Raw genomic sequence first — 23,686 nt, 5'->3', positions numbered from 1 at the left:
CTGGCGCTGTCGGGTCTACTGGAGAGCGACTGGACAATCTGATTGGCCAGCTGCTGTCTGAGGCGGCTCTTCCCCCGAGTGACGGATTTCCGCCATCTTAAACATTCCTGGCCCTTGCAGCATTATTTGTGTGGAGTCTCTGGAGGCAGCACTCCTGCTCCTGGCCCTCATAGACCTGATTTTAATCCTACTCTCTCCTCAGGGCCTGATTTGATGTGCTATAGGTAAAACAGGTCAGAAGCATGCACGGCTCAAACACTGCTCGTTGCCATCCTAAATTGGCAATGTGTGTCCCTTGTACATCTCAGGCGCCCGAGTGGCATATTAAAAGGCCACGTCACCTCTGACCGGTGGATGCTTTGATGCTTATAGGTGGCTGCAGGTGGGGGCAGCAAACCTGTGGGGAATGCACTGTCCAACAGCCTGGCGGAAGCAGATTTAATTGTGGCCTTCAAAAGGGAATTTGACAGTTATCTGGAGAGAATTAAATTGCAGGGTTTTGGGGGAAACGGTAGGGAGGGGGGATGGTGGTGAGTGCGATCTACCTGCTCGAACTCCAAGAATACACATGAAAATCAGATGGATTGAACAGTCGAAATGTGGAACGCACTGTGATTTTTTTTTCTTAAATATGGCCTCTGCCATGCTGTTGAGTTACTCTACTGCTGTATAAATAGACCTTTCAGTAACTCTTTCAATATGTTCCAGACAGAAAAAGAACGATCTTTATGAAAATAGATTTATTTTTTTATGGTGTTTTTACATGGTCCTGCAATCAAATGGAACAAATTGATTAGCTGCTGCAGAGGTCAATTAGATATGAGGGTCTGTCCATCAATGCCTTGTTCATATGGAGACTTGTCAATGTATGTCCCTTTATTATATGTTAATGAAATGAGGTTATGCATCTTATAAAATCACACATCAAATCAGGTCCATCAACCATGATCTAATTGGTGGGAAAAGCAAGTTTGAGGGGCCGAATGGCATGTTCCTATGTCGCTGTGCAAGTGTTTGGCTGCTATGACCATTCTGAGACAGGCACTTCATGAAGCCGGCACCGCGCTCCACAGAATTAATACAGCACGATTGGGGGAAACAGGACGGAGTGTTTTGTTTCTCATTCTGTGGTTTCATTATCGTCCCCTTTGTTTTCCATTATCCCCTCCCCTCCATGAGCTTTTCCCTCCCACGTATGTCACTCCCCAGTTGTCAGGGTGGTCATGCCCCTTCACTTCCGGACCATCCGCCGTTGCCAGCCTTTAAGCAGAAGCTACGAGAACGGCCTGGGACTAATGGTCCATTGCCTCCCCCGTCGTCTCCACCTCCACACGCTGTTAGATCAGGAACTTCCTCTGTGAGGAGCTGCTAAATGGCCTTGAGATGTGACATGTGATCAGTGTGGTGCACTTTGGGGGAACTATTGTGGTTTTCCTTGCCTCTTGTCTAGGCCTGCTGTGGAGCAATTGATGGATCGGTTACTATGACGAGTGACCAACTTCATTAACATTGCATCATGCAACGACCAGAATTGTAGAAGCCAAACCAGATGGATCTTGGTGGCTTTTTTTCCCCCTGAAATCATTGTATTTTCTGTGGTGTCAATAACGTCGCTAAACCAACACACTACTGCCTTAATCATGTCAATCAGTGTCACTTCTAAACGCAAAGGCAATGCTATCATCAAACGAGATGCTTAGTTCCACATTCTTTTTGTTTTTATAAATTTAGAGTACCCAATTATTTTTTCCAATTAAGGGGTAATTTAGCGTGGCCAATCCACCTATCCTGCACATCTTTTGGGTTGTGGGGGCGAAATCCACGCAGACACGGGGAGAATGTGCAAACTCCACATGGACGGTGACCCAGGGCCGGGATTCGAACCCAGGTGCTCAGCGCCGTGAGGCAGCAGTGCTAACCACTGTGCCACCGTGCTGCCCAAGTTCCACGTTATTGAAGGTGTGACGGAACAGTGATGATAATGCACTCTGAAGTAGATTGGAGTTGAGGAAAGAACAATAAACTGAAAGATCTGACTTAAGGTCTGGCCTGCCCACCTGTAACTCCTTTCACAATTCTCAGGCCTTATTAAGTGAGTATTTGCCGTGTAAAGCAGTGGCTGCCAGACACGCCTGACAAAGGAATAAAAACAGAAAATGCTGAGAATGCTCAGCAGGTCTGGCAGCATCTGTGGAGAGGGGAGTTAACGGCCGGGATTTTTCAGTCTCGCCAGACGGGAATTCCCACCTGAAATCAACAAAGGTTTTCCGTCCCTTCGGCGACGATTCCTGCAGCAGGCAGGACCGCCTAAACGTTTCGGGTCGATGACATTTCATCAGAATAAACTGACCAGGGATTTTGTAGCAACTTTATCATCGTTGATGCAAAATCCTCAGTGTGGAAAATTTGAAGCCTGAACATGCTCGGTTTACGTTGTGAGCCTCTCATTTTAGAAACATGAAGCCAGCTGTTTCAAATGGAGTAGCGCCTCCAATAAATTAAGGGAGGCTGTGGCTTAGTGGTATTGTCGCTGGAATAGTAATCCAGAGTCAGGCTCTGGGGACCCAGGTTCGAATCCCTCCAGAGCAGATGGCAAAATTCTAATTCAGTTTTTAAAAATCTAGAATCAAAAGTCTAAAGGTGACCATGAAACCATTGTCGATTGTCATAAAACCCCCACTTGGTTCACTAATGTTCTCTAGGGAAGGAAATCTGTCGTCCGCACCTACATGTGACTCCAGACCCCTCGGGGATGGGCAACAAATGCCGGCCCGGGCAACAAATGCCGGCCCAGCCAGCAAGGCCCACATCCCATGAACACATTTTTAAAAAAGTTGGTAAAGGTATTTGACAGGCGTTTAAGTCTCTGCACCTTAGCATTAAACAAAGCAATTCCTAGACCCATGATGAAACAGAGGTGGCGGTGCCACAGGAAGAGGAGGAAGACGAGGGATGTGAAGAGGATTGGGACAGATTCCATTCTGTAAATGGCTTGTTCCAAAATGCAACCAGACTGGGCTGGGCATTGAGTTAACATCGGACTGTCTTATAAGGTTCAAAAGCACCAGTATAATGGTTTTAAGATGTAAAGCAGACACTGAATTTTGTACCCGATTCTGAATTTTGTTAAAATCTGTCTTTGTACCCATTTGGTATTGGTTCAATATCACATGTCAATTCTGTCAAATTTCTGGTATTGAAGTTTAAAGTATTTGATTTTTTTGCCTTGTTGTCTTAATTCACAACTAAAATAAAATATATTTTTTTGTAAATCTATTGTTCTCCTGGGTCTGTTAAAGTAATTATCATCCTTGATAGCAGAATGTAGGACTAGAATAAAGAGACTGGAACCGTGACGTTCACTGGGGTTATTCCACTGCAATCCCCAGATGTAGTTTTGTGCTCAGAGGACAGATGGTTTCAACTCTAGGGACCCAAAAAAAGAAAGGTGCATGGAACCATGTGGGTTGAATTTCCACAGAGGTTCTCACGAACACTATACCCAACGTCAGTAACACCCACGCTCCTCCAATTAAGGCCTCTCAGCCACCCTGGTTTTCTTACCTTTGGTGTCCATGCCGCTGGCTCCATAGTTCTGGAATTCCCTCCCGTAACCTCGCCACCTCTTTTTTTTTTCTCTCTCAATCTCCATCCGCCTCTCACTTTCCTCCTTTAAGATGCTCCAAGACGTACAGCTCTAAGAAGCTTCTGATCACCTGCCCTCATATCTCCTTGTGTGGCCCGGTGTCAAATTCTGCTTGATAATGTTCCTGCCAAGTGCCTTTGGAAGTTTTAATGTTTTAAAGGGATTATACCGGGCGCTGGTTTAGCACATTGGGCTAAATCGCTGGCTTTTAAAGCAGACCAAGGCAGGCCAGCAGCACGGTTCAATTCCCGTACCAACCTCCCCGAACAGACGCCGGAATGTGGCGACTAGGGGCTTTTCACAGTAACTTAATTGAAGCCTACTCGTGACAATAAGCGATTTTCATTTCATTCATTCATATAAATGCAAGTTGTTGTTGCTGATCTACTGAAAACCTGGAAAAATGAATCGATTGTTGCTGCTCTGGGGTTTCTATAGTTCTGTATTGGATTCTGAAATCCCAATTTAACTTTAATTGTAAGACTCGGGGTCCAGCTAAGTAAAAGGCTACTCCAGGTACAAGTGTTCAAATAAGATTCACCAATGTAGTGAGTTATCAAAATGACAGCAGAAATGACACTTAACCAGATAGTAAACGCAGCCCTGCCATGGTGCAATATTGAATATCAGTCCGTCGGGGAGTTCTCCCTCTCTGAAATTCTTCTTTCTTCTAACTTCTGTCTTCTTTCTGTGCCTGTTTATCACTGGCAAGCAGGTCTTATTAACCCTTTCCAAATCACCACCACAGCCTGACCAGTGGCATCCCAATGATCGGTCCATGTAGTGCATGATTGATTTCTGGTTAGCTAGGTGGGACATGAACGGTGCATGGTCATCTCCTGATGACAACTCTTCCCGGATGGGAAGCATGATTAGCTCATTGACTCAGACTTTGCACCATAATGTGAGTTCGTAATTAAATCAGACACTTAATTTATAGGGCGAGATTCTTCCAAACGGGGGCGGCGTGCGCCCGCCCACAGCAGGACCCTCCGTCCCGGCAGCCGGCCAATGGGGTTTCTCATTGTGGGCACCCCGACGCCGTTGGGAAATCCGTGGGCATGAGTGCACTGCCAGCAAAGCGGACAATCCCGCCGAGGGAGAATCCAGTCCATAATGTCTCCAAGTGTTGTTAATTAGATCAGTTTTGAAATGTCTGCTTTTTGGAAGATCTGTTGGTGATATATTTTACTGTGGCTTATGTGTTTTGAGTAGCTATTTGACCTTTTGGACAGATTGCGGAGTTATGTATAATTTGAAACAAAGCAATATCAGCACAATGCAGAAGATTACACAGTGGCTAACACTTACAAATCTATGCAAAGTGTGTGTAACACAAGTGGATTGCAATCATGAGCATTTAAAAGGTGGGCTGGGTAAAATATCTTACACATTGAGTTAAGTTATGGTACAATCACAGTGGTTGGATAGTTCGAAATCTTTTTAAAATAAATTTAGAATACCCAATTCAATTTTTCCAATTAAGAGGCAATTTAGCGTGGCCAATCCACCTACCCTGCATATCTTTGGGCTGTGGGGGCGAAACCCACGTAAACACGGGGAGAATGTGCAAACTCCACACGGTCAGTGACCCAGAGCCGGGATCGAACCTGGGACCTCGGCGCCGTGAGGCCACAGTGCTAACCCACTAGGCCACCGTGCTGCCTGGATAGTTTGAAATCTAATCATCCACTGACAGAAGTTGAACCTCATACGAAGTACATGTAGGTCCTTTGATTCTGTATTATAACTAAGTCAAACTGCTAACTCCTTGAGGTAAATGGTCGGATCGGGAAAATATCCGGGAATATTCAATCCCAGAGCATTTTATATGCGGTCTATTGCGATTTTGACAGCTTCCTTTCTTCCTTCCCAGTACATATTTATTTATCTATCCATTCTGCTTGAAATATTGGGGCATCTTCCTTTTAAAAGCTAATATGGATGCTGTTTCCATCACTGTTTCTGGTAGAGCAGTCCATGTCCTACCCAACGTCTTCACACTTGCACATAACTTCGGCACATGTTTTTTGTCACCTGCCTTCGTTCCAACCCAATCCAGGCAGTGAAAATCCAGCTCTAGTTTCTCTGAACTCTCGTCACCTCTAAACAACTTCATCATGTCATTGATGAACCACATGGAGGTGTTTAAAATGATTAAAGCATTTGATAGGGTAGATATGGAGTGAGTCCGCTACAGGGAGGGGGGGGGGGGGGGGGGAGAGACCCTTAAAATTGGAGCTGGGACATTCAAGGGTGATGTTTGGAAGTCTAGGATGACTGTTTGGAAGCAATTCTTCACGAAGGCAGGCGGAAATCTGCAATATTTTCCTCCCGAGGAACAATTGAGGGTGGGGGTCAATTATAAACTTCAGGATTAAGGCTGGAAAATGTTTGTTGGGCAAGAACATTAAGCAATATGAAACTAAGTGCAGGTGGAGGTAAAATATCGATCAGCAATGATCCAATTGACTGACGGAACTGGTTTGAGGGGATAGATAGATGGCCTCTCTTTCCCATGATTTCTACGGATATGATGCTGGCAAAAAAGGCGAGATTGCGGTTTGTGACTGGGTTGCTGTAATCAATCTTGCAGCTTGACATGCTGATGAGATGGTAGAAAGTCCACTTGGCAGACAGGGCATTGCACAGAAAGAAATAGAGAGAGAGATCAGGCAGGGATTTAACTCCCTTCATTTAATTTTACATATCCTCAAAGGAATACAAAAATGATGAAAAGTGGCTGATGATAACTGCCTTTGAATATACAAACGCAGCTAAGCAACAGCGACACAAAAACAATCTATATAAAAATAAATCTGTGATTACATTGCATGTTGGATTCTGACTTGGATTGCTATAGGGTACCCATGCACCATTGTCTCATCTATGGTGATTGATGTGTGAATTTCTGACACCTGTGGGACATGGAAAACGCAAATCAGGAACTAGTCACATTTTATGATGTCCATTCCAAGTAGCCTTTACTGGGACCTTGGGGTTCGGACTGTCATTCAACAGGACTATTTAAAATCCAATGCAGCTGAATGCAGCAAGCGGTGAACCTGTAATATTGGCAACACCTCCCCCCAACGACCCTTCTCTTTAGCAATACCTTTAAGGACAATTTGCTGCTGCAAGGTTCTGGGATAATATAACAGAACCTAAAATCAAGCCGACACAGGAATTAAAAGCAAACAGAGAGATGATAAAATAAATGACAAAACAATGAGTTCAAATTCTATTTCCAGGGCAGCTCAGGATGTACTGTGGAGGGATAGGGCCAGCACGTCTGAATGAGTTCTCTATCTCATCTGGGCTGTCTGTAGAAGATGTTAGTCAGAGACCATGTAGGCGGCCATTTTGACTTGGGGTGATGGTGTGAAACAGGCAATATTAATTTAGCCTCCCACTCTACACCTCTCCTGATACCTCCTTACCATTGATTCCAAACGATCGCCCAAAGTCAAAATTCCCCCTCCAGATCTCTCAGGAGTAATTTTAAAATTTCAATGGCAAGCCAGTAATTGTAAACACAGCATGAAAATAACACATTTTAGGCTGTATTTCTTATCAAGTCTTTTGTTCTTCAGATTTTCTCCTTTTCCTTCATCACTCTCTTAGTTTCGCTACTGTAACAGTAGTTCTGACACGATTTCTTTTAACATTTCAATAACTCTATGCATCCCTCAGGGCTCTAAGGGAGGTGAATTATTGACTGGCATCACCTTGGTAAGTGTGCAGCCAGCAATGCCTGGCGACGTAGTCCCATTAACTCCGACAATACTGAAAGAGTAAGCCTATGGTGAGTTTTGTTATCCTATCGTTTCATGAGAAAAATTGCAGAGAGTGTTTTGGGAAGGTGGCGCACATTTTTATAGGCAACCAGCAAAGTAACTTATTGCTTTGGTGTAGAATGTCTAGATTTGCCAGCACTGTTGCTGGGGTTGATCTTGCCACCACGTTCTGTCCTTGATGTTCCTCAAGTTAAGATTTTTGCCACAAGACGCTTTGTAAATTATATTCGAAGGGTAAAAAACTCTCGCTGAAATTTGGATCATATTGCAAGCTGTTGCCTCTGGTCAATACTTTCTGCAGTTTGAGCCAGAAGTAGGGTTCTGCACGAGGATTGTGGGGCCAGCTTAGGACAGAGGCCTTGCATAACCTCTTGCGCAACTGCAGGTACTTTGACTTCCTCAAGGATTGATCTAAAAGGACCAAGAGAATGACATCCGCCTTCTCATCCAATAGCCGCTGATGTGCAACAAAGAAGGCCTGCCTTAATTGTCCGCTTACAAAATAAGAGTTTGTCAGTATGAAGATTGTTTTCCTACTTTGGTAAATGGCGTCATACAAGTTCTCTATTGATGACTTGCCAGGAATCCAATCTCTCTCCTCAAGGCACAGCTTGAAACCACGTGCCCCCTTGCTCTCCAGATTGACTACAAGCTCCTGGTAGACCCAGTCAGCTACTGCTTTGCATGTGGCGTCGAAAACTATGAAAGCGTCATACTGCAGGCTCTCGGACTCGATTGTTGAACTGCCTTGTAATTTGGCAGCGCAGATGTAGAAAGTGTACCAGAAATCCCAACCAAACAGCTTATTTAATATCGGGAGGGCTGTGAAAAGTACTGTTGCCAGGAAAGACAAGACAAAGCTCATGCTTCCATCCGCCTTCTGGCAAGAAAGGGGATCTGTCGAAATGAAGATTTTCCCCTGTTGAGACTCTGGAAACTCACATTTCCACCTCGTGGCGAGATGTGGCAGGGTCACATTGGTGTCTGCGATGAAGTGGATGAACCAGTCTGCTTCGCAGGTGCAACTAAAAGGGTTGTTGCTCAGAGCTAGCACTTTCAAATTACCCAGTAACTGAGAGGGGAAACTGTTCTGATGTATTGTTTTTATACTATTGTAGCTTAAGTCAAGATGACGCATTGCTTTGATTTTAGAGAAAAATGCACTGTGAAGTGTTGTTATCTTATTGTTGCGCAGGACAAGTTTGGAAAATGCCTTGTGAAAGTGACATGGTTCTTTGGGCAGCCGATGTAGCAAATTGTGGCTCAAGTCCAGATGTTCCAGGTTCACCAGCAGTGTCAGGTTGGCCCAGTTGAAAAAGTCGATCTGATTGTGGTTGACGTAAAGTATTTTCAGGCTCGGCGGGAATCGAACCAGGGCTTCTGGAGGCACTGTCTCCAACATATTGTTCGAGATGTCCAGGAGCGTTAAATTTTTAAGGTTGTAGAAAAAATCCAAATATGTGTTTGCTCCACTTTCCCACATCAGGTTCAAGTTGTTGCCCGTAAAGTTTAACACATTGAGAGAGCTGCTGTGTAACTCGCTTGATATCCGTCTTGCTATTCGGTTATGTGCCAGACTCAAGTGGCGAAGAGAAGTGAGCTTCTCGATGAAGTTGAAGCTATGTCCCATACCGTTCATTTCAAAAGTGTAACTGTTGTAACTGAGATCTAACACCTCCAGCATCGGGATCTCAGAGAACGCTGTGTCAGAGTAAAAATCAATTCTGTTGTGGGCAAGGTCCAGGTACTTCAGTTTTTTCAATCTGTTGAACTGTGAGCCGTTTAGAGCCTGTGTCATATAATTGCAGGACAACAATAGACATTCAATGTCTTCCAGTCCTTCGAAATTCTCTGGTTTAATATCTGCAATGTTATTGGATGACAAATCAAATGTCTTCACCAAGAAGGAACAACTTTGGAAAAAATAGGCCTGGGAAGGCTTAACTCCTTCGGGCCTAGTCTCCTCGAGGTACTCACCTCTTCTTTCTGGGATTCGGTGCTGAAGATAGCTGGTGGAATGGGCCTTATTTCTGCTATTTTCGCCATCACGTTGGCTGCAGTTACACTGTGAAAAAGTGATTTCATTTTCAGACAACCCAATGAATTTCAACGTCTTGACATTTTCAAAGAGTCTCAAGTCGACCTCCTTTATAAAATTCATTCGGAAGTTGACAGACTTAAGGTTAGGAAGTTTGAGCAGGGAATGTATACCATCTTTGTCTAACTTGCGAAAGAAATAGCCATCGATTTGAAACTTTCTTAAGGACGTCAGATTCTGAAAAGAAGGGGGTAGGCGCAGTCTGTCAAAGGTTCTCAAATGTTCATAGTTAAACATTAAGTTGAGGTCTTGCAGCTTGTGCAAGCTTTCAAAAAATGTGGCATTTTGAATTTCATGGGCAAGAAAGTTGTCTGATAGATCAAGTTTCTGCAAGCTTTCTAGGGATTGGAACAATCTGTCATCCAGGTGCCTCAGAGAGTTGCCTCTGAGGATTAGCACCTTCAGCTTTCGAAGATGGAGGAAGGCTTCCGGGTCCAGCTCAATCGATTTGTTGCCTTTGCATGGGAAACAGGGTTGTGCAGCATGATCGCATCGTTGGCAGTTCCATGCCAGGGAAAGCAGTTCCAGCTGAGTGAGATCTTTGAAATCCTCGGATGAAATGTGGGAGATTTTATTCTCCGAGAGGCTCAGGTTTGTCAAGGATGGTGGCAGACCCCTGGGTACGACTGTCATGTTATTGAAGTCCATGATCAGTATGCGTAGCCTGTGCATGCCCTCAAAGATGCCCTCTGCGATGGCCAATGAGGTATTACAGGGATTTCGGTAAAAACAGTTCTGGCTGACGTTCAGAAACTCCAGGTTTACCGGCTTGGAGACATTGCTAAACTGCAGGTTGACTATATTGTTGAGAGCCAAGCTCAAGCCAGTGAGGGTGGCAGGCAGTGGCGGGATTCTGGTTAGGCTGTTTCCTGTGAGCTTAATTATTTTTAGTCTGTGCAGGTGAAGGAAGGCTCCCGATTCGATGGTCAGTTTGCATGCTTGATCAGGTGTGCGGAGTTTCCCTGGATTACAGTTGTTACTCAGGTCGAGTGTCTCGAGGTTTGGGATGCCAGAGAATGCACGGTTCTTAATCTCTTGAAGGGAATTTGAATTCAGCAGCAGGGTGGTTACATTCCCAGATTTGATTATTGGCACTGACGTTAAGCCCCTGTTGCTACAGTCAATGTTCCTGGACATCCCAGCACCATCGCATGGCAGGTAACTCGGAAAGCGACACCAAGCAAGGATGCAATTGAAGACGACAAGCAATATTGCAACCCAGCAATTCTTGCAAACATCCTGTCGTAAAGCAAAATGGGAATTAAATTTTTATTATCCTTATCTTGTGAAACATCATTTCTCTGTAGTGTGCTTCCCTGTGCCAATAGCAGCTCAGTCAATTGTACATTTAATTTTGAATTATAAGCTTGTGCGTTCACGTCGTTTCCAAGGGTTTTCAGCCACTAATGGTGGCACTACACTCTCTGGTCCACCAGAGACCCCAGGGTGGTCAGGGTAAGTGCAGGGGTGGCCCCCTAGCTCTCCCCCCTGGAACGCGGGCACCTTGGCACTGTCCAGCTGGCACCCAGGCACTGCCAAGACAGCAGGAGCACTGCCTGAATGCCAGTGGTGGCACTGCCAACGGTCGGGGCCGAGGGGGGGCCATGCCCATGAAATGAGTGGGGGGGGGGGGTTTGAAGGGTGGGAGAATGTAGGGCAGGTAAGTAGGGACCTCTGGGAGGTTGGAGGAGTGATGGGGCGGAGGTCCTGGAATGGAGAGGGCGCTGTAAGGAGGATTGGGGTACCTGAAGAGGGGGGTCCCCTCAGGGACCCTATAGCAGGGTGTCCTCACTTGGGGGGTGCGGAGTAACGTCCATGTGTGTGAGGGGTGACATTTCCCATGGGTTGGGGGGGGGGGTGCGTAGGGAGCCACACAAGCTCACTTAGAGATCAGGGCACCTTTTGAAAACGGCGGCTTGGTCTCTGAGTTCCGCTCCCCAGTGCTAAAAACAAAATTCTAAGGGTGGGCTAAACTGGTGAGGAGCTCCCCAGGGCCCACAGCGGTAGGACACTCGCCAGCAGAGCTAGCGGGAAACTCCCTGAAAAATGGGCCACAAAGTAACTTAGAGATGTTACTCTTAAACTGAAGAAGTACAGGGGAATTTCCCCTGGTGTCCTGGACATAGAAACATAACAAATAGAAACAGGAGGAGGCCATTCGGCCCTTCGAGCCTGTTCCGCCATTCATTATGATCATGTCTGATCATCACGTTCAATACCCTGATCCCGCCTTCCTCCCTCCATATCCTTTGACCCCTTCAGCCCCAAGAGCTATATCGAACTCCTTCTTCAAACTACACACCGTTTTGGCCTCAACTACTTTCTATGGTAGCAAATTCCACAGATTCACCACTCTCTGGGTGAAGAAAGTTCTCCTCACCTCAGTCCTCAAAGGTTGACCCCTTATCCTCAAACTATGACCCCTAGTTCTGGACTCCCCCACCATCGGGAACATTCTTCCTGAATCGCCCCTGTCTAATCCTATTAGAATTTAATAAGTTTCAATGAGATCCCCTCTCACTCTTCTAAACTCCAGTGAATGTAATCCTGACCGACTTAGTCTATCCTCCTATGACAGTCCTGCCATCCCAGCAACCAGCCTGTTAAACCTTCGCTGCGCTCCCTCAAATATATATATATATCTATATTTCTCACCCAACATCACTTAAAAAACAGATCATATAATGATGGATTATCTGTCCTGAGGATAAAGTGGTGCAGATTAATTGGTTGATGTTTCGCAAATGGTGGAAGGGTGTCCTGCAACAAGGGGGGTGTAATTGGCCCTGCTTTCAATGATGCTCTGTGTGGAAGAGGAATCATTCAGGGACTTGGATATCATTGGGGGCTTCAGAAGTAAAGATATGGGAGCAGGAAGATAAACTACGTCTGAACAGGTAAGAATGTTACTGTACAAGTTCACTCCCATTGAGTTGGATGGTGGAGAAGAGGTGCTTGAGGAGGTGTGGTGAATGTGATTCACACCGGATTATAATCTGTATATACATGTGTCTATATTGTAAGTGCAGTTGCACTACCTGTCCTCCAGGGGGAGTAGCTCTGGGAATGCTCGACTTGTGCGGGGCTTCTCCCTTGGCCCTGCCCAGGACTCCTCCCCCGGAAGCTGCTGTATAAAGGTCAGTGCCACATGGTCAGCCGGCCAGTTCACCGAAAGTTCAATGGCTAATAGGCTGGCTCTGTTGTGAGTATATTAAAACTGCTATTCTAATCCTACAAGCACGTGTCCGTAGAATTGTTGGTTCCAACAATTTACTATACTCGGGAAACAGTAGAAGAAATCATGGAAGCAGCCCTCAAGCCCAGACGCCTAGAACTCGACCCAGAGGATGCAGAGGCTAAGGAAATTTTTTCCCACTGGCTGAGATGTTTTAAAGCCTACCTGGCAGAAGCCAGCACCGCCGGAACAACGGAGGAACAAAAACTCATCCTACTGCACGCGAGGGTAAGCCACAGAATCTCCACACATCTAAATCCGGCCGGTTCTTACACCGCAGCGCTGGCAATATTGGACAAAATGTACGTTAGGCCCATTAACGAGGTTTATGCACGCCACGTGTTTACGACCCACCGTCAGCGGCCTACAGAAACGCTAGCCGAGTTTGTAAGGGAATTGAACAATCTTTCCAATGACTGTAATTATCAAGCCATTACCGCGGCTGAACATAGGGCAGCATGGTGGTTAGCATAAATGCTTCACAGCTCCAGGGTCCCAGGTCCGATTCCCGGCTTGGGTCACTGTCTGTGCGGAGTCTGCACGTCCTCCCCGTGTGTGCGTGGGTTTCCTCCGGATGCTCCGGTTTCCTCCCACAGTCCAAAGATGTGCGGGTTAGGTGGATTGTCCAGGCTAAATTGCCCTTAGTGTCCTAAAAAGTAAGGTTAAGGGGGAGGTTGTTGGGTTACGGGTATAGGGTGGATACGTGGGTTTGAGTAGGGTGATCATTGCTCGGCACAACATCGAGGGCCGAAGGGCCTGTTCTGTGCTGTACTGTTCTATGTTCTATGTTCTATAGGGAGCTTGCTGTGCGGGACGTTTTCGTGGCGGGCCTTAGGTCTAACTATGTGCGCCAAAGACTGCTAGAAAAGGGGGCCCAGGACTTAGACACTACTGTGGAGGCTGCTACCACTATGGAAGTTTCCTTCCGCAGCCTCACCTCGTTTCCCGCGGACCCCGCGACCTCATCGTGGACCACCGACCAACAGTCCCCCCAAGCCTGTGCCGCATGGCCCCCCAGCTACCGCGCTGCCAAAGCCAGTTACTCTGCTGCCCCAGCCAGCTACTCGGCTGTTCCAGCCAGCTACTCAGCTGCTCCAGCCAGTTACTCTGCTGCCCCAGCCTGCTACTCTGCTGCCCCAGCCTGCTACTCGGCTGCTCCAGCCTGCTACTCGGCTGCTCCAGCCAGCTACTCAGCTGCTCCAGCCAGTTACTCTGCTGCCCCAGCCAGTTACTCTGCTGCCCCAGCCTGCTACTCTGCTGCCCCAGCCAGCTACTCAGCTGCTCCAGCCAGCTACTCAGCTGCTCCAGCCAGTTACTCTGCTGCCCCAGCCAGTTACTCTGCTGCCCCAGCCAGCTACTCGGCTGCTCCAGCCTGCCATTTCTGTGGCCAAAGCTAGCACCCGTGGCAGCACTGCCCGGCCCGCAACGCGACCTGCAGCAGCTGCGGGTGAAAAGGACACTATGCCAGAGTGTGTCTGGCGAAGAAAGCCTCAGCCTCAAAGCTCGAGTTGTACGAGGCTTCTCCCTTGGCTCTGCCCAGGACTCCTCCCCCGGAAGCTGCTGTATAAAGGTCAGTGCCACATGGTCAGCCGGCCAGTTCACCGAAAGTTCAATGGCTAATAGGCTGGCTCTGTTGTGAGTATATTAAAACCACTATTCTAATCCTACAAGCACGTGTCCGTAGAATTGTTGGTTCCAACAGGTTAAGCGTGTCTAATCTGCGACACATAGCTGCGGATAATGCAATCCACCAGGGTGATGCATTTCAGGAAGAATACAGAGTGGACTCTGTACACTAAAACTTAAAAATAGACTTCCGTTTGCGGCTATGCGGAGCTAAGTCGCACATTCGGCAGCTCCCGCTAGAATTGGACTTTCGGGCTCTTTTTAGGGCCCCCACCGGCACTTTTTCGACGATCCCCAGTGTGGGAAGGGGATAACATTATTCCCCCGGAATTGTATGGATTGGACAAGGAGTGGAGCGGCGAAGAAAGTGGAGTTGGAGCAGAGACAGATGCGAGGAAGGAAGGCTAAGATGGCGGCGGGTGGAGACCAGGCAGCGTGGGAGCAGTGGTCACAGGAGCAGCAGGAGTTTCTCAAGCGCTGCTTCACGGACCTGAAGTCAGAGCTCTTAGATGAAGGCCTCAATTGATAAGCTGCTTGAGACCCAGATGGCCCAAGGGGCGGCGAACCGGGAGGTCCGACAAAAGGTCTCGGAGAATGAAGACGAGATCTTGGGCCTGGCGGTGAAGGTGGAGACGCACGAAGCGCTCCATAAGAAATGGCAGGCAAGGCCCGAGGGCATGGCGAACTGGTTGAGGAGAAAGAACCTGCGTATACTGGGTCTCCCGGAGGGGCTGGAAGGTTCAGATGTGGGTGCCTATGTGGTCACCATGCAGAATATGCTGATGGGCGCTGGGTCCTTCCAGGGGCTCCTGGAGCTAGAGGGGGCCCATCGAGTACCGACGAGGAGGCCCAAGCCCAGTGAGCAGCCGCGGGCGGTGCTGGTGCGGTTCCATCGGTTTGCGGACAGAGAATGTGTGCTGAGGTGGGCCAAGAAGGAGCGGAGCAGCAGGTGGGAGAACGCAGAGATCCGGATTTATCAGGACTGGAGTGCGGAGGTGGCTAAGAAGAGGGCCGGGTACGACTGGGCTAAGGCGGTGCTGCACCGGAGAGGGGTGAAGTTCGGCGTGTTGCAGCCTGCGCGGCTGTGGGTTACCTACAGAGATCGTCATTACTATTTTGATACGCCATAAGAGGCGTGGATCTTTATTCAAACTGAAAAGCTGGACTCGGACTGAGGACTGTGGACGAGGGGACGCTGGCGGGGGGGAGGGGGTGGTCGGGACTGTTGTGTTGTGTTTTGGGGGCGATTTTATGGTTGGGTTGATCACTGTGTCTCCTTTGCCTGTCGGGCAGGCCTGCAGGGGATTGGACAGGTAAAAGCCTGTGGGCGTTGGTGGCTGGAATTGGGGATGGGGCCTCGCGGGGGGGGGGGGGGGGGGGGGGGGGGGGCCTGAGCCGGAGGTATTGGGACTGGGCCTGGAAGGGAAACTATGCCAGAGGGGACGGAGTCGGACGGGCAGAAAACGCGGACACCTTTCCCGCACTAAGGATGGAAAGAGGCGGGGGCGGTGCTGAAAGAGCGGGCTTTCTTCCCGCGCTGAGAGTGGAAGGGGTGGGGTTGGGGGGGGACGGGGATTGCCCGCTGATGGACAGGAGCGATGCAGGGGGCAATGCAGCTAGGGGGAAACCTGGCTGGGGGGGGGGGAAGGGAGTTGGGGGGGGGGAAACTGGGTTGCTGGTGGAATGGCCAAGGGGGAGCTGGAGTTTGTAGAGGAGGTCGGGGCGGGGGTCTGCCGCTGGGCGCAACGAGAAGTTCGGGGGGCGCGGGCACGTGGCTGGCCTAGGAAGGGTTATGGCTAGTCGGCTGGGGAGGGGGGCTGGTAGACCCCTGATCCAGCTGATAACCTGGTACGTAAGAGGCCTGACCGGGCCGGTCAAACGGGTCCGTGTGTTCGCGCATCTGAAGGGGCTAAAGGCAGATTATCATTCTTTTTTAATCATAGAATTTACAGTGCAGAAGGAGGCCATTCAGCCCATCGAGTCTGCACTGGCTCCTGGAAAGAGCACCCTACCCAAGGTCAACACCTCCACCCTATCCCCATAACCCAGTAACCCCACCCAACACTAAGGGCAATTTAGCATGGCCAATCCACCTAACCTGCACATCTTTGGACTGTGGGAGGAAACCGGAGCACCCGGAGGAAACCCACGCACACACGGGGAGGATGTGCAGTCACCACACAGACAGTGATCCAAGCCGGAATCGAACCTGGCACCCTAGAGCTGTGAAGCAATTGTGCTATTCACAATGCTACCGTGCTGCCCGCAGATGTGGTCATGCTTCAGGAAACGCATCTACGGGTGGCAGATCAGGTAAGGCTAAGGAAGGGGTATACGCTCCGAATTGGGACGATGCGGGGTTTATGCGGCACATGCTGGGCCGGATCCCGGATTTAGAGACAGGGGGCTTGATACTTGGGGGGGGGGGGGAACTTTAACACAGTGCTGGACCCGGCATTAGATCGCTCTAGGTCGAGGACGGGCAGCAGGCCGGCGGTGGCCAAGGTGCTGAGGGAGTTTATGGACCAGATGTGGTGGGGGGGTGGGGGGGGCAGGGAATTCTCATTCTTCTCCAGTGTTCATAAGGCCTACTCTCGGATTGACTTTTTTATAATGAGCCAGGCGCTGATTCCGAGGGTAGAGGACACGGAGTACTGGCCGATAGTCATCTCTAACCATGCCCTCGAGCTGGGGGAGGAGAGGGACCAGCGCCCGCGGTGGCGCTTGGAGGTGGGGCTGTTGGCGGATGAAGAGGTTAGCGGGCGGGTCCGGGTTGTATAGAGAGATACTTGGAGACCAATGATAACGGGGAGGTGCAAGGAGGGGTGGTCTGGGAGGCACTGAAGGCGGTGGTCAGGGGGGAGCTGATCTCCATCAGGGCCCATAAAGAAGGGAAGGAGAGGAGAGAGAGGGAGAGGCTAGTGGGGGAGATGGTTAGGATAGATAGGAGGTACTCCGAGGCCCCCGAGGAGGGGTTACTCAGAGAGTGGTGCAGCCTTCAGGCTGGATTTGACTTGTTGACCACCAGGAAGGCGGAGGCGCAGTGGAGGAAGGCGCAAGGGGCGGTGTATGAGTATGGCGAGAAGGCCAGCAGGATGTTGGCACACCAGCTTAGGAAGCGGGAGGCAGCGAGGGAGATTGGGGGAGTGAGGGAAGGAGGGGGAGGGGCACGGTGCGCAGTGCGGTGGGGATTAACTGGGTCTTCAGGGACTTCTATGAGGGACTGTATCGGTCTGAGCCCCCATCGGAGGAGGCGGGGATGGGTCATTTTCTGGACCGGCTAAGGTTCCCGAGGGTAGAGGAGGAACGGGTGGCGGGGCTGGGGGCCGACGGATGGGTTGGAGGAACTGGTTAAGGGACCAGGGAGCAGGCAGGCGGGGAAGGCACCAGGACCAGATAGGTTCCTGGTGGAATTCTACAGGAAATACGTGGACCTGTTGGGCCTGCTGCTGGTTAGGACTTTCAATGAGGCAAGGGGGGGGGGGGGGGGTGTCCTGTCCCCAACAATGTCTAGGGCGCTGAACTCCCTGATCTGGAAGCGGGACAAGGACCCTTTGCAGTGCGGGTCGTATAGGCCGATTTCACTTCTTAATGTAGATGCAAAACTGCTGGCAAAGATATTGGCCATGAGGATCGAGGACTCTGTCCCGGAGATTATGCACGAGGATCAGATGGGTTTTGTGAAAGGGAGGCAGCTGAATACCAACGTACGCAGGCTCCTAAATGTAATTATGATGCTGGCGGTGGAGGGGGAGGCGGAGGTAGTGGTAGCTATGAACGCGGAGAAGGCCTTCGATAGGGTGGAGTGGGGATACCTGTGGGTGGTGTTGAGAAGGTTTGGGTTTGGGGAGGGGTTCGTCAGCTGGGTGAGGCTGCTGTATGAGGCCCCGGTGGCGTGTGTGGCCATGAACAGGAGGAGGTCGGAATATTTCCGGCTATACCGTGGAACGAGGCAGGGGTGTCCTCTATCCCCCCTGCTCTTTGCGCTGGCGATTGAGCCCCTGGCCATGGCCTTGAGGGAGTCTAGGGACTGGAGGGGGTTGGTGCGCGGGGGTGGGGCGGAACACCGGATATCGTTGTGTTGCAGACGATCTGCTATTGTATGTGGCGGACCCGGTGGGGGGAATGCCGGAGGTGTTGAGGATCCTCAGGGAGTTTGGGGATTTCTCCGGGTATAAGCTTAACATGGGGAAGAGTGAGCTGTTCGTGGTGCACCTGGGAGACCAGGAGAGGGGGATTGGTGAGCTTCCGCTAAAAAGGGCAGAGAGGAGGTTTAGATACCTGGGGGTGCAGGTGGCTAGAAGCTGGGGGGCCCTGCATAAGCTCAACTTGAAGAGGCTGGTGGAACAAATGGAGGAGGAATTCAAAAGGCGGGATATGCTGCCGCTCTCCCGGGTAGGGTGCAGCCCATTAAAATGACAGTGCTCCCGCTGTTTCTGTTTTTGTTTCAGTGCCTCCCCATCCTGATCTCTAAGACCTTTTTTAAACGGGTTAACAGGAGTAATATTGGGTTTAGTGTGGGCTAAGAAGACCCCGAGGGTGTTTTTGGAGCGGAGCAGGGACGGGGGGGGGGGGGGGGGGGGGGGTGCTGGCGTTGCCCAACCTCTGCGGGTATTACTGGGCTGCCAACGTGGCGATGGTACGCAAGTGGGTAATGAAATGAAAATAATGGGAAAAAATGAAAATCGCTTATTGTCACGAGTAGGCTTCAATGAAGTTACCGTGAAAAGCTCCTAGTCACCACATTCTGGTGCCTGTTCAGGGAGGCTGGTACGGGAATTGAATCGTGCTGCTGGCCTGCCTTGGTCTGCTTTAAAAACCAGCAATTTAGCCCAGTGAGCTAAACCAGCCCCTGGAGAGGGAGGGGGCGGCATGGAAGAGGTTGGAGATGGCGTCCTGTGTGGGCACGAGCCTGGGGGTGCTGGTGACGGCGTCGCTGCCGCTCCCTCCGACAAGGTACACTACGAGCCCGGTGGTGGCGGCCACCCTCAAAATCTGGGGTAAATGGAGACGCCACAGGGGGGAGGTGGGGGCTTCGGTGTGGTCCCCGATACGGGAGAACCATTGGTTTGCCCCGGGAAAATGGATGGGGGGTTCCGGAGCTGGTACAGGGCGGGTATTAGGAGGGTTGGGGACCTGTTCACCAACGGGAAGTTCGCGAGCCTTAGGGAACTGGAGGAGAAATTCGGGCTCCCCCCCCCCCCCCCCCCCCCCCCCAGAAACACCTTCCGATATATGCAGGTAAGGGCGTTCGTTAGGCGTCAGGTGGTGGAGTTGCCGCTGCTGCCGGTGCCCAGGGTTCAGGATAGGGTGCTGCCGGGGGTGTGGGTTGGAGAGGGCAGGGTTTCGTCATTTATCAGTTGATACAGGAGGAAGAGGAGGCCTCGGTGGAGGAGTTAAAAGGTAAGTGGGAGGTGGAACTGGGGGAGCCGATCGATGAGGATACGTGGGCGACTGCCTTGGGAAGAGTAAATACTTCCTCCTCTTGCGCCAGGCTTAGCCTGATACAATTTAAGGTACTGCACAGGGCGCATATGACTGGGGCAAGGCTGAGCCAGTTCTTTGGGAGTGACGATAGATGTGTGAGATGTTCGGGGGGCCCTGCAAACCATACCCACATGTTCTGGGCATGCCCAGCATTGGAGGAGTTCTAGAGGGGTGTAGCGAGGACGGTGTCAAGGGTAGTGAACTCCAAGGTTAAGCCAAGCTGGGGGCTTGCAATATTTGGGGTGGCAGATGAGGGGGGTGTGGGTGTGTGCGGGGGGGGGGGGGGGGGGGTGTGGGGGGGGTAGGTAGGGGGATGTAGGGGGCTGGTAGGTGGGGGGGGTGGGGGATATGGGGGGTGGGAGGGGTTTGTTAATGTTTGGTTGGAGTTTTATTATTGTTTATTGGCTATTGTTTATTGTTCATTGGCTAACGTTCCTTGTTTATTTGTTTATTTATTTTTGCTGTTTCACTGTTCTGTACAGGGGTGGGTGGGGGGCTTTTCACAGTAACTTAATTGCCGTGTTGAAGTAAGCCTACTTGTGACAATAAAGCTTATTATAGATTTCCATTGGTGGAGTTGATCAGACGCAGGGGGACAAACCTTACAACTAGAGGCTTACACCGTCAACTGGGCATTCAAGAGTTGGAGGGGGGGAGGGGGGATCAACTCCACAAATGGAAATCTATAATAATCTTTATTGTCACAAGTAGGCTTACTTCAACACGGCAATGAGGTTACTGTGAAAAGCCCCCAGTCGCCACATTCCGGCACCTGTTTTGGGTACACGGAGGGAGAATTCAGAAGGTCCAAATCACCAATCAAGCACGTCTTTCGGAACTTGTGGGAGGAAACCGGAGCGCCCGGAGGAAACCCACGCCGACACGGGGAGAACGTGCAGACACATCACAGACAGTGACCCAAGCCGGGAATCAAACCTGGGACCCTGGCGCTGGGAAGCAACAGTGCTAAGCACTGTGCTGCCGTGCTATGGCAGCCTTCTGTCTCCTACGATGGTGGTTTGCACCATGGTGGCTGACTCTGTGTCAAACGTCACCTGGCGTGCCTCAGGAACCGCACTCTGGCACCGCAAAGTCTGCTGCCTTAACTGCAGAGGAAGTCTCTGGGCTGAGAAGGTGCACAATTCACTTGTTTCTGTTTTCTCTGTGCCCTCTGATATCCAGCTGAGATTTTTGCTTCTGCTCCCTTCTTCCCCAATGCCCTTCCAAACAGTGGCATGCAGAGGTCACGGCCACTTCTGCCTGCTAAAAGGAAGCACTTTCTCTCTATGTATCATCGAATCTACAGTTCAGAAGGAGGCCATTCGGCCCATCGAGTCTGCACCGGCCCTTGGAAAGAGCACCCCCACCTGAGCCCACACTTACCACCCTAACCCAGTAACCCCACCCAACCCTTTTGGACACCAAGGGCATTTTAGCACAGCCAATCCACCTAACCTGCACATCTTTGGACTGTGGGAGGAAACCGGAGCACCCGGAGGAAACACTACGCAGACGCGGGGAGAACGTGCAGACTCCGCACAGACAGTGACCCAAGCCGGGAATCGAACCTGGGACCCTGGAGCGGTGAAGCAACTGTGCTAACCACTGTGCTACTGTGCTGCCCAAGATCCGTGCAATTGATTGTCATTTAAAATTAAATGCTGCCCCCCCCCCTCTATATACATAGTACCATTTATCCAGGGCACACTGTAATACATAGGGTAGATTGGGGATGGTGATGTAAACTAGCATGTGTTAATGTGTAGCTTATCGAAGCAGAGTATAGCATGGAGTGATGGGGCGGGGGGAGGGGGGGGGGGTTGTAAAAGACCCCCTAACGTTGTGCAGGATGGGAGGCTGGAAGCGAGCCCAGCTTAGCAGCATTAGAGTGCACCCGTTAGGCAAGGCGTGGCTGAACAAGGCTCAAAATAGCTCGAAGGAAAGGGGAGAGAATGCACGGGTAAAATAGCAAATACATGAACTTATTTCACTTTAGAAGTTGATCTTTTTGAAGCTAAGTCAAAGCTGGAGAGCTACTTTCCCCATTTCGTCTGCAAGTGGAGCTTTCCCGGGACGTGTAGAAGAAGCTGACTTGACCCCAGCTGGGCGAGGAGCTACCGTCGTCATGAAATGGCAAATAGACTTACCATCTCTTCTGTGTCTGCCACAAATCCAAAACTGTCGATCGTGAAAGCTCTCCCGTTTGAGCTACTGAAATCGCTGGGCTTCTTCTGAACTCGATGCAATTATTCGATCGGGTGAGATCGAATGCAGCCAGCTGGATTTCCTCTTGTGGAACTGACTGCAAATTGTAGCTTGCTTCTGCAGTTTCATTTCTCATCTGCTTTTAGAAATAGTCAGAACAGTGTTGGTAACCCCTTGTTGTTGCAGCAGTTCCTTTTTAGATTCAGCAGCTGACCTCCCGAAGCATTTCTCACTCAGAACAGAGAAAAACAACACAGCTCTCCAGAATGGCCGGAACAGTCGCTGGCCACTGTCCACAGTGGATCCAAGTGGCCACCAGTTGGGTCTTTTCCAGCCCGAAACACTTGCTGCAGATTGTCGCTGCCGTGCAGCCTAGTTTACGCAGCACAAGTGGCTAGCACTGTGGCTTCACAGCGCCAAGGTCCCAGGTTCGATTCCCCGCTGGGTGACTGTCTGTGCAGAGTCTGCACGTTCTCCCCGTGTCTGCGTGGGTTTCCTCCGGGTGCTCCGGTTTCTCCCACAGACCAAAGACGTGCAGGTTAGGTGGATTGGCCATGATAAATTGCCCTTAATGATCAAAAAGGTTAGGAGGGGTTTTTGGGTTGCGGGGATTAGGTGGAAGTGAGGGTTTAAGTGGGTCGGTGCAGACTCGATGGGCCAAATGGCCTCCTTCTGCACTGTATGTTCTATGTACGCAAAGGTAATAGAGTGAAGTCACCCAATACGTTCATACGGGAGCACCTGACTATTCAGTTTGAAGATGCGTGCTCAATTGTGAAGAACTATTGATGTAACTGAAAGGGACATTGACTGTAGCTATACATTTTAAACCTTCAAACTGACCTCCTGACTCCCCAAAACCTGTCCCACCTCTATCTCTCCAAAGTGTGATGGCATACTCTCCACTCGCCTGGATGAGTGCAGCTCCAGCAACACTCAAGAAGCTTGACACTATCCAGGACAAATCAGCCCATCCCCACGTTAAACATTCACTCCCTCCACCACCGGCGCATAGTGTGAACCAGCTATGCACGGCAGCGACACACCAAGTCTCCTTTGACAGCTACCTCCTAATCCGCAATCTCTATCACCTAGAAGAACAAGGGCAGCAGACGCACAATAACATCACCAACCAAGTTCCTCTCCAAGCCAATCACCATCCTGACTTGGAACTATATTAGATCATGCAGTGCAGGAGGAGGCCATTCAACCCATCAAATCGGCACCGACCCTCCGAAAGAGCACCCTACCTAGGCCCACTCCCCTGTAACCCCGTAACCCCACCTAACCTTTTGGACACTAAGAGGCAATTTAGCACGGCCAATCCACCAAACCTGCACATCTTTGGACTGTGGGAGGAAACCGGAGCACCCAGAGAAAACGCACGCAGAGACGGGAAGAATGTGCAAATTCCACACAGTCACCGAGGTCAGAATCGAACCCACGTCCCTGGTGTTGTGAAGCAACAGTGCCACCGTGCCACCAAATTGTCATTCCTTCACTGTCACTGGGTCAGAGCCCTGGAACTTCCTCTCTAACAGCACTGTGGGTACGTGGTGAAATCTACCCGTGGTTAAGTGCAGTCCCGTATA

The 23,686-nt window shown here is 50.2% G+C and overlaps 2 protein-coding genes across 2 annotated transcripts in view; one reads left to right on the top strand and one right to left on the bottom strand.

Annotated features, from left to right (window-relative positions):
* Positions 1–23,686, top strand: part of LOC119973832 (ETS domain-containing protein Elk-1-like) — a 144,992-nt gene that overhangs the window by 91,507 nt on the left and 29,799 nt on the right. The gene's annotated exons all lie outside the window — the stretch shown is intronic.
* On the bottom strand, positions 6,317–22,216 carry tlr9 (toll-like receptor 9). Its single transcript, XM_038812296.1, has 2 exons — positions 22,037–22,216; positions 6,317–10,780 (listed from the first exon to the last, which is right to left on the bottom strand). Exons 1-2 carry the CDS (start codon positions 22,037–22,039, stop codon positions 7,634–7,636), a joined length of 3,150 nt encoding a protein of 1,049 aa, XP_038668224.1. The 5' UTR covers positions 22,040–22,216; the 3' UTR covers positions 6,317–7,633.

The sequence above is a fragment of the Scyliorhinus canicula genome, chromosome 11 (genome assembly GCF_902713615.1).
Source record: "Scyliorhinus canicula chromosome 11, sScyCan1.1, whole genome shotgun sequence".
Lineage (NCBI taxonomy): Eukaryota > Metazoa > Chordata > Chondrichthyes > Carcharhiniformes > Scyliorhinidae > Scyliorhinus > Scyliorhinus canicula.
Note: the sequence above shows the minus strand (reverse complement) of the source record. Positions and strands in the feature narration are given on the sequence as shown.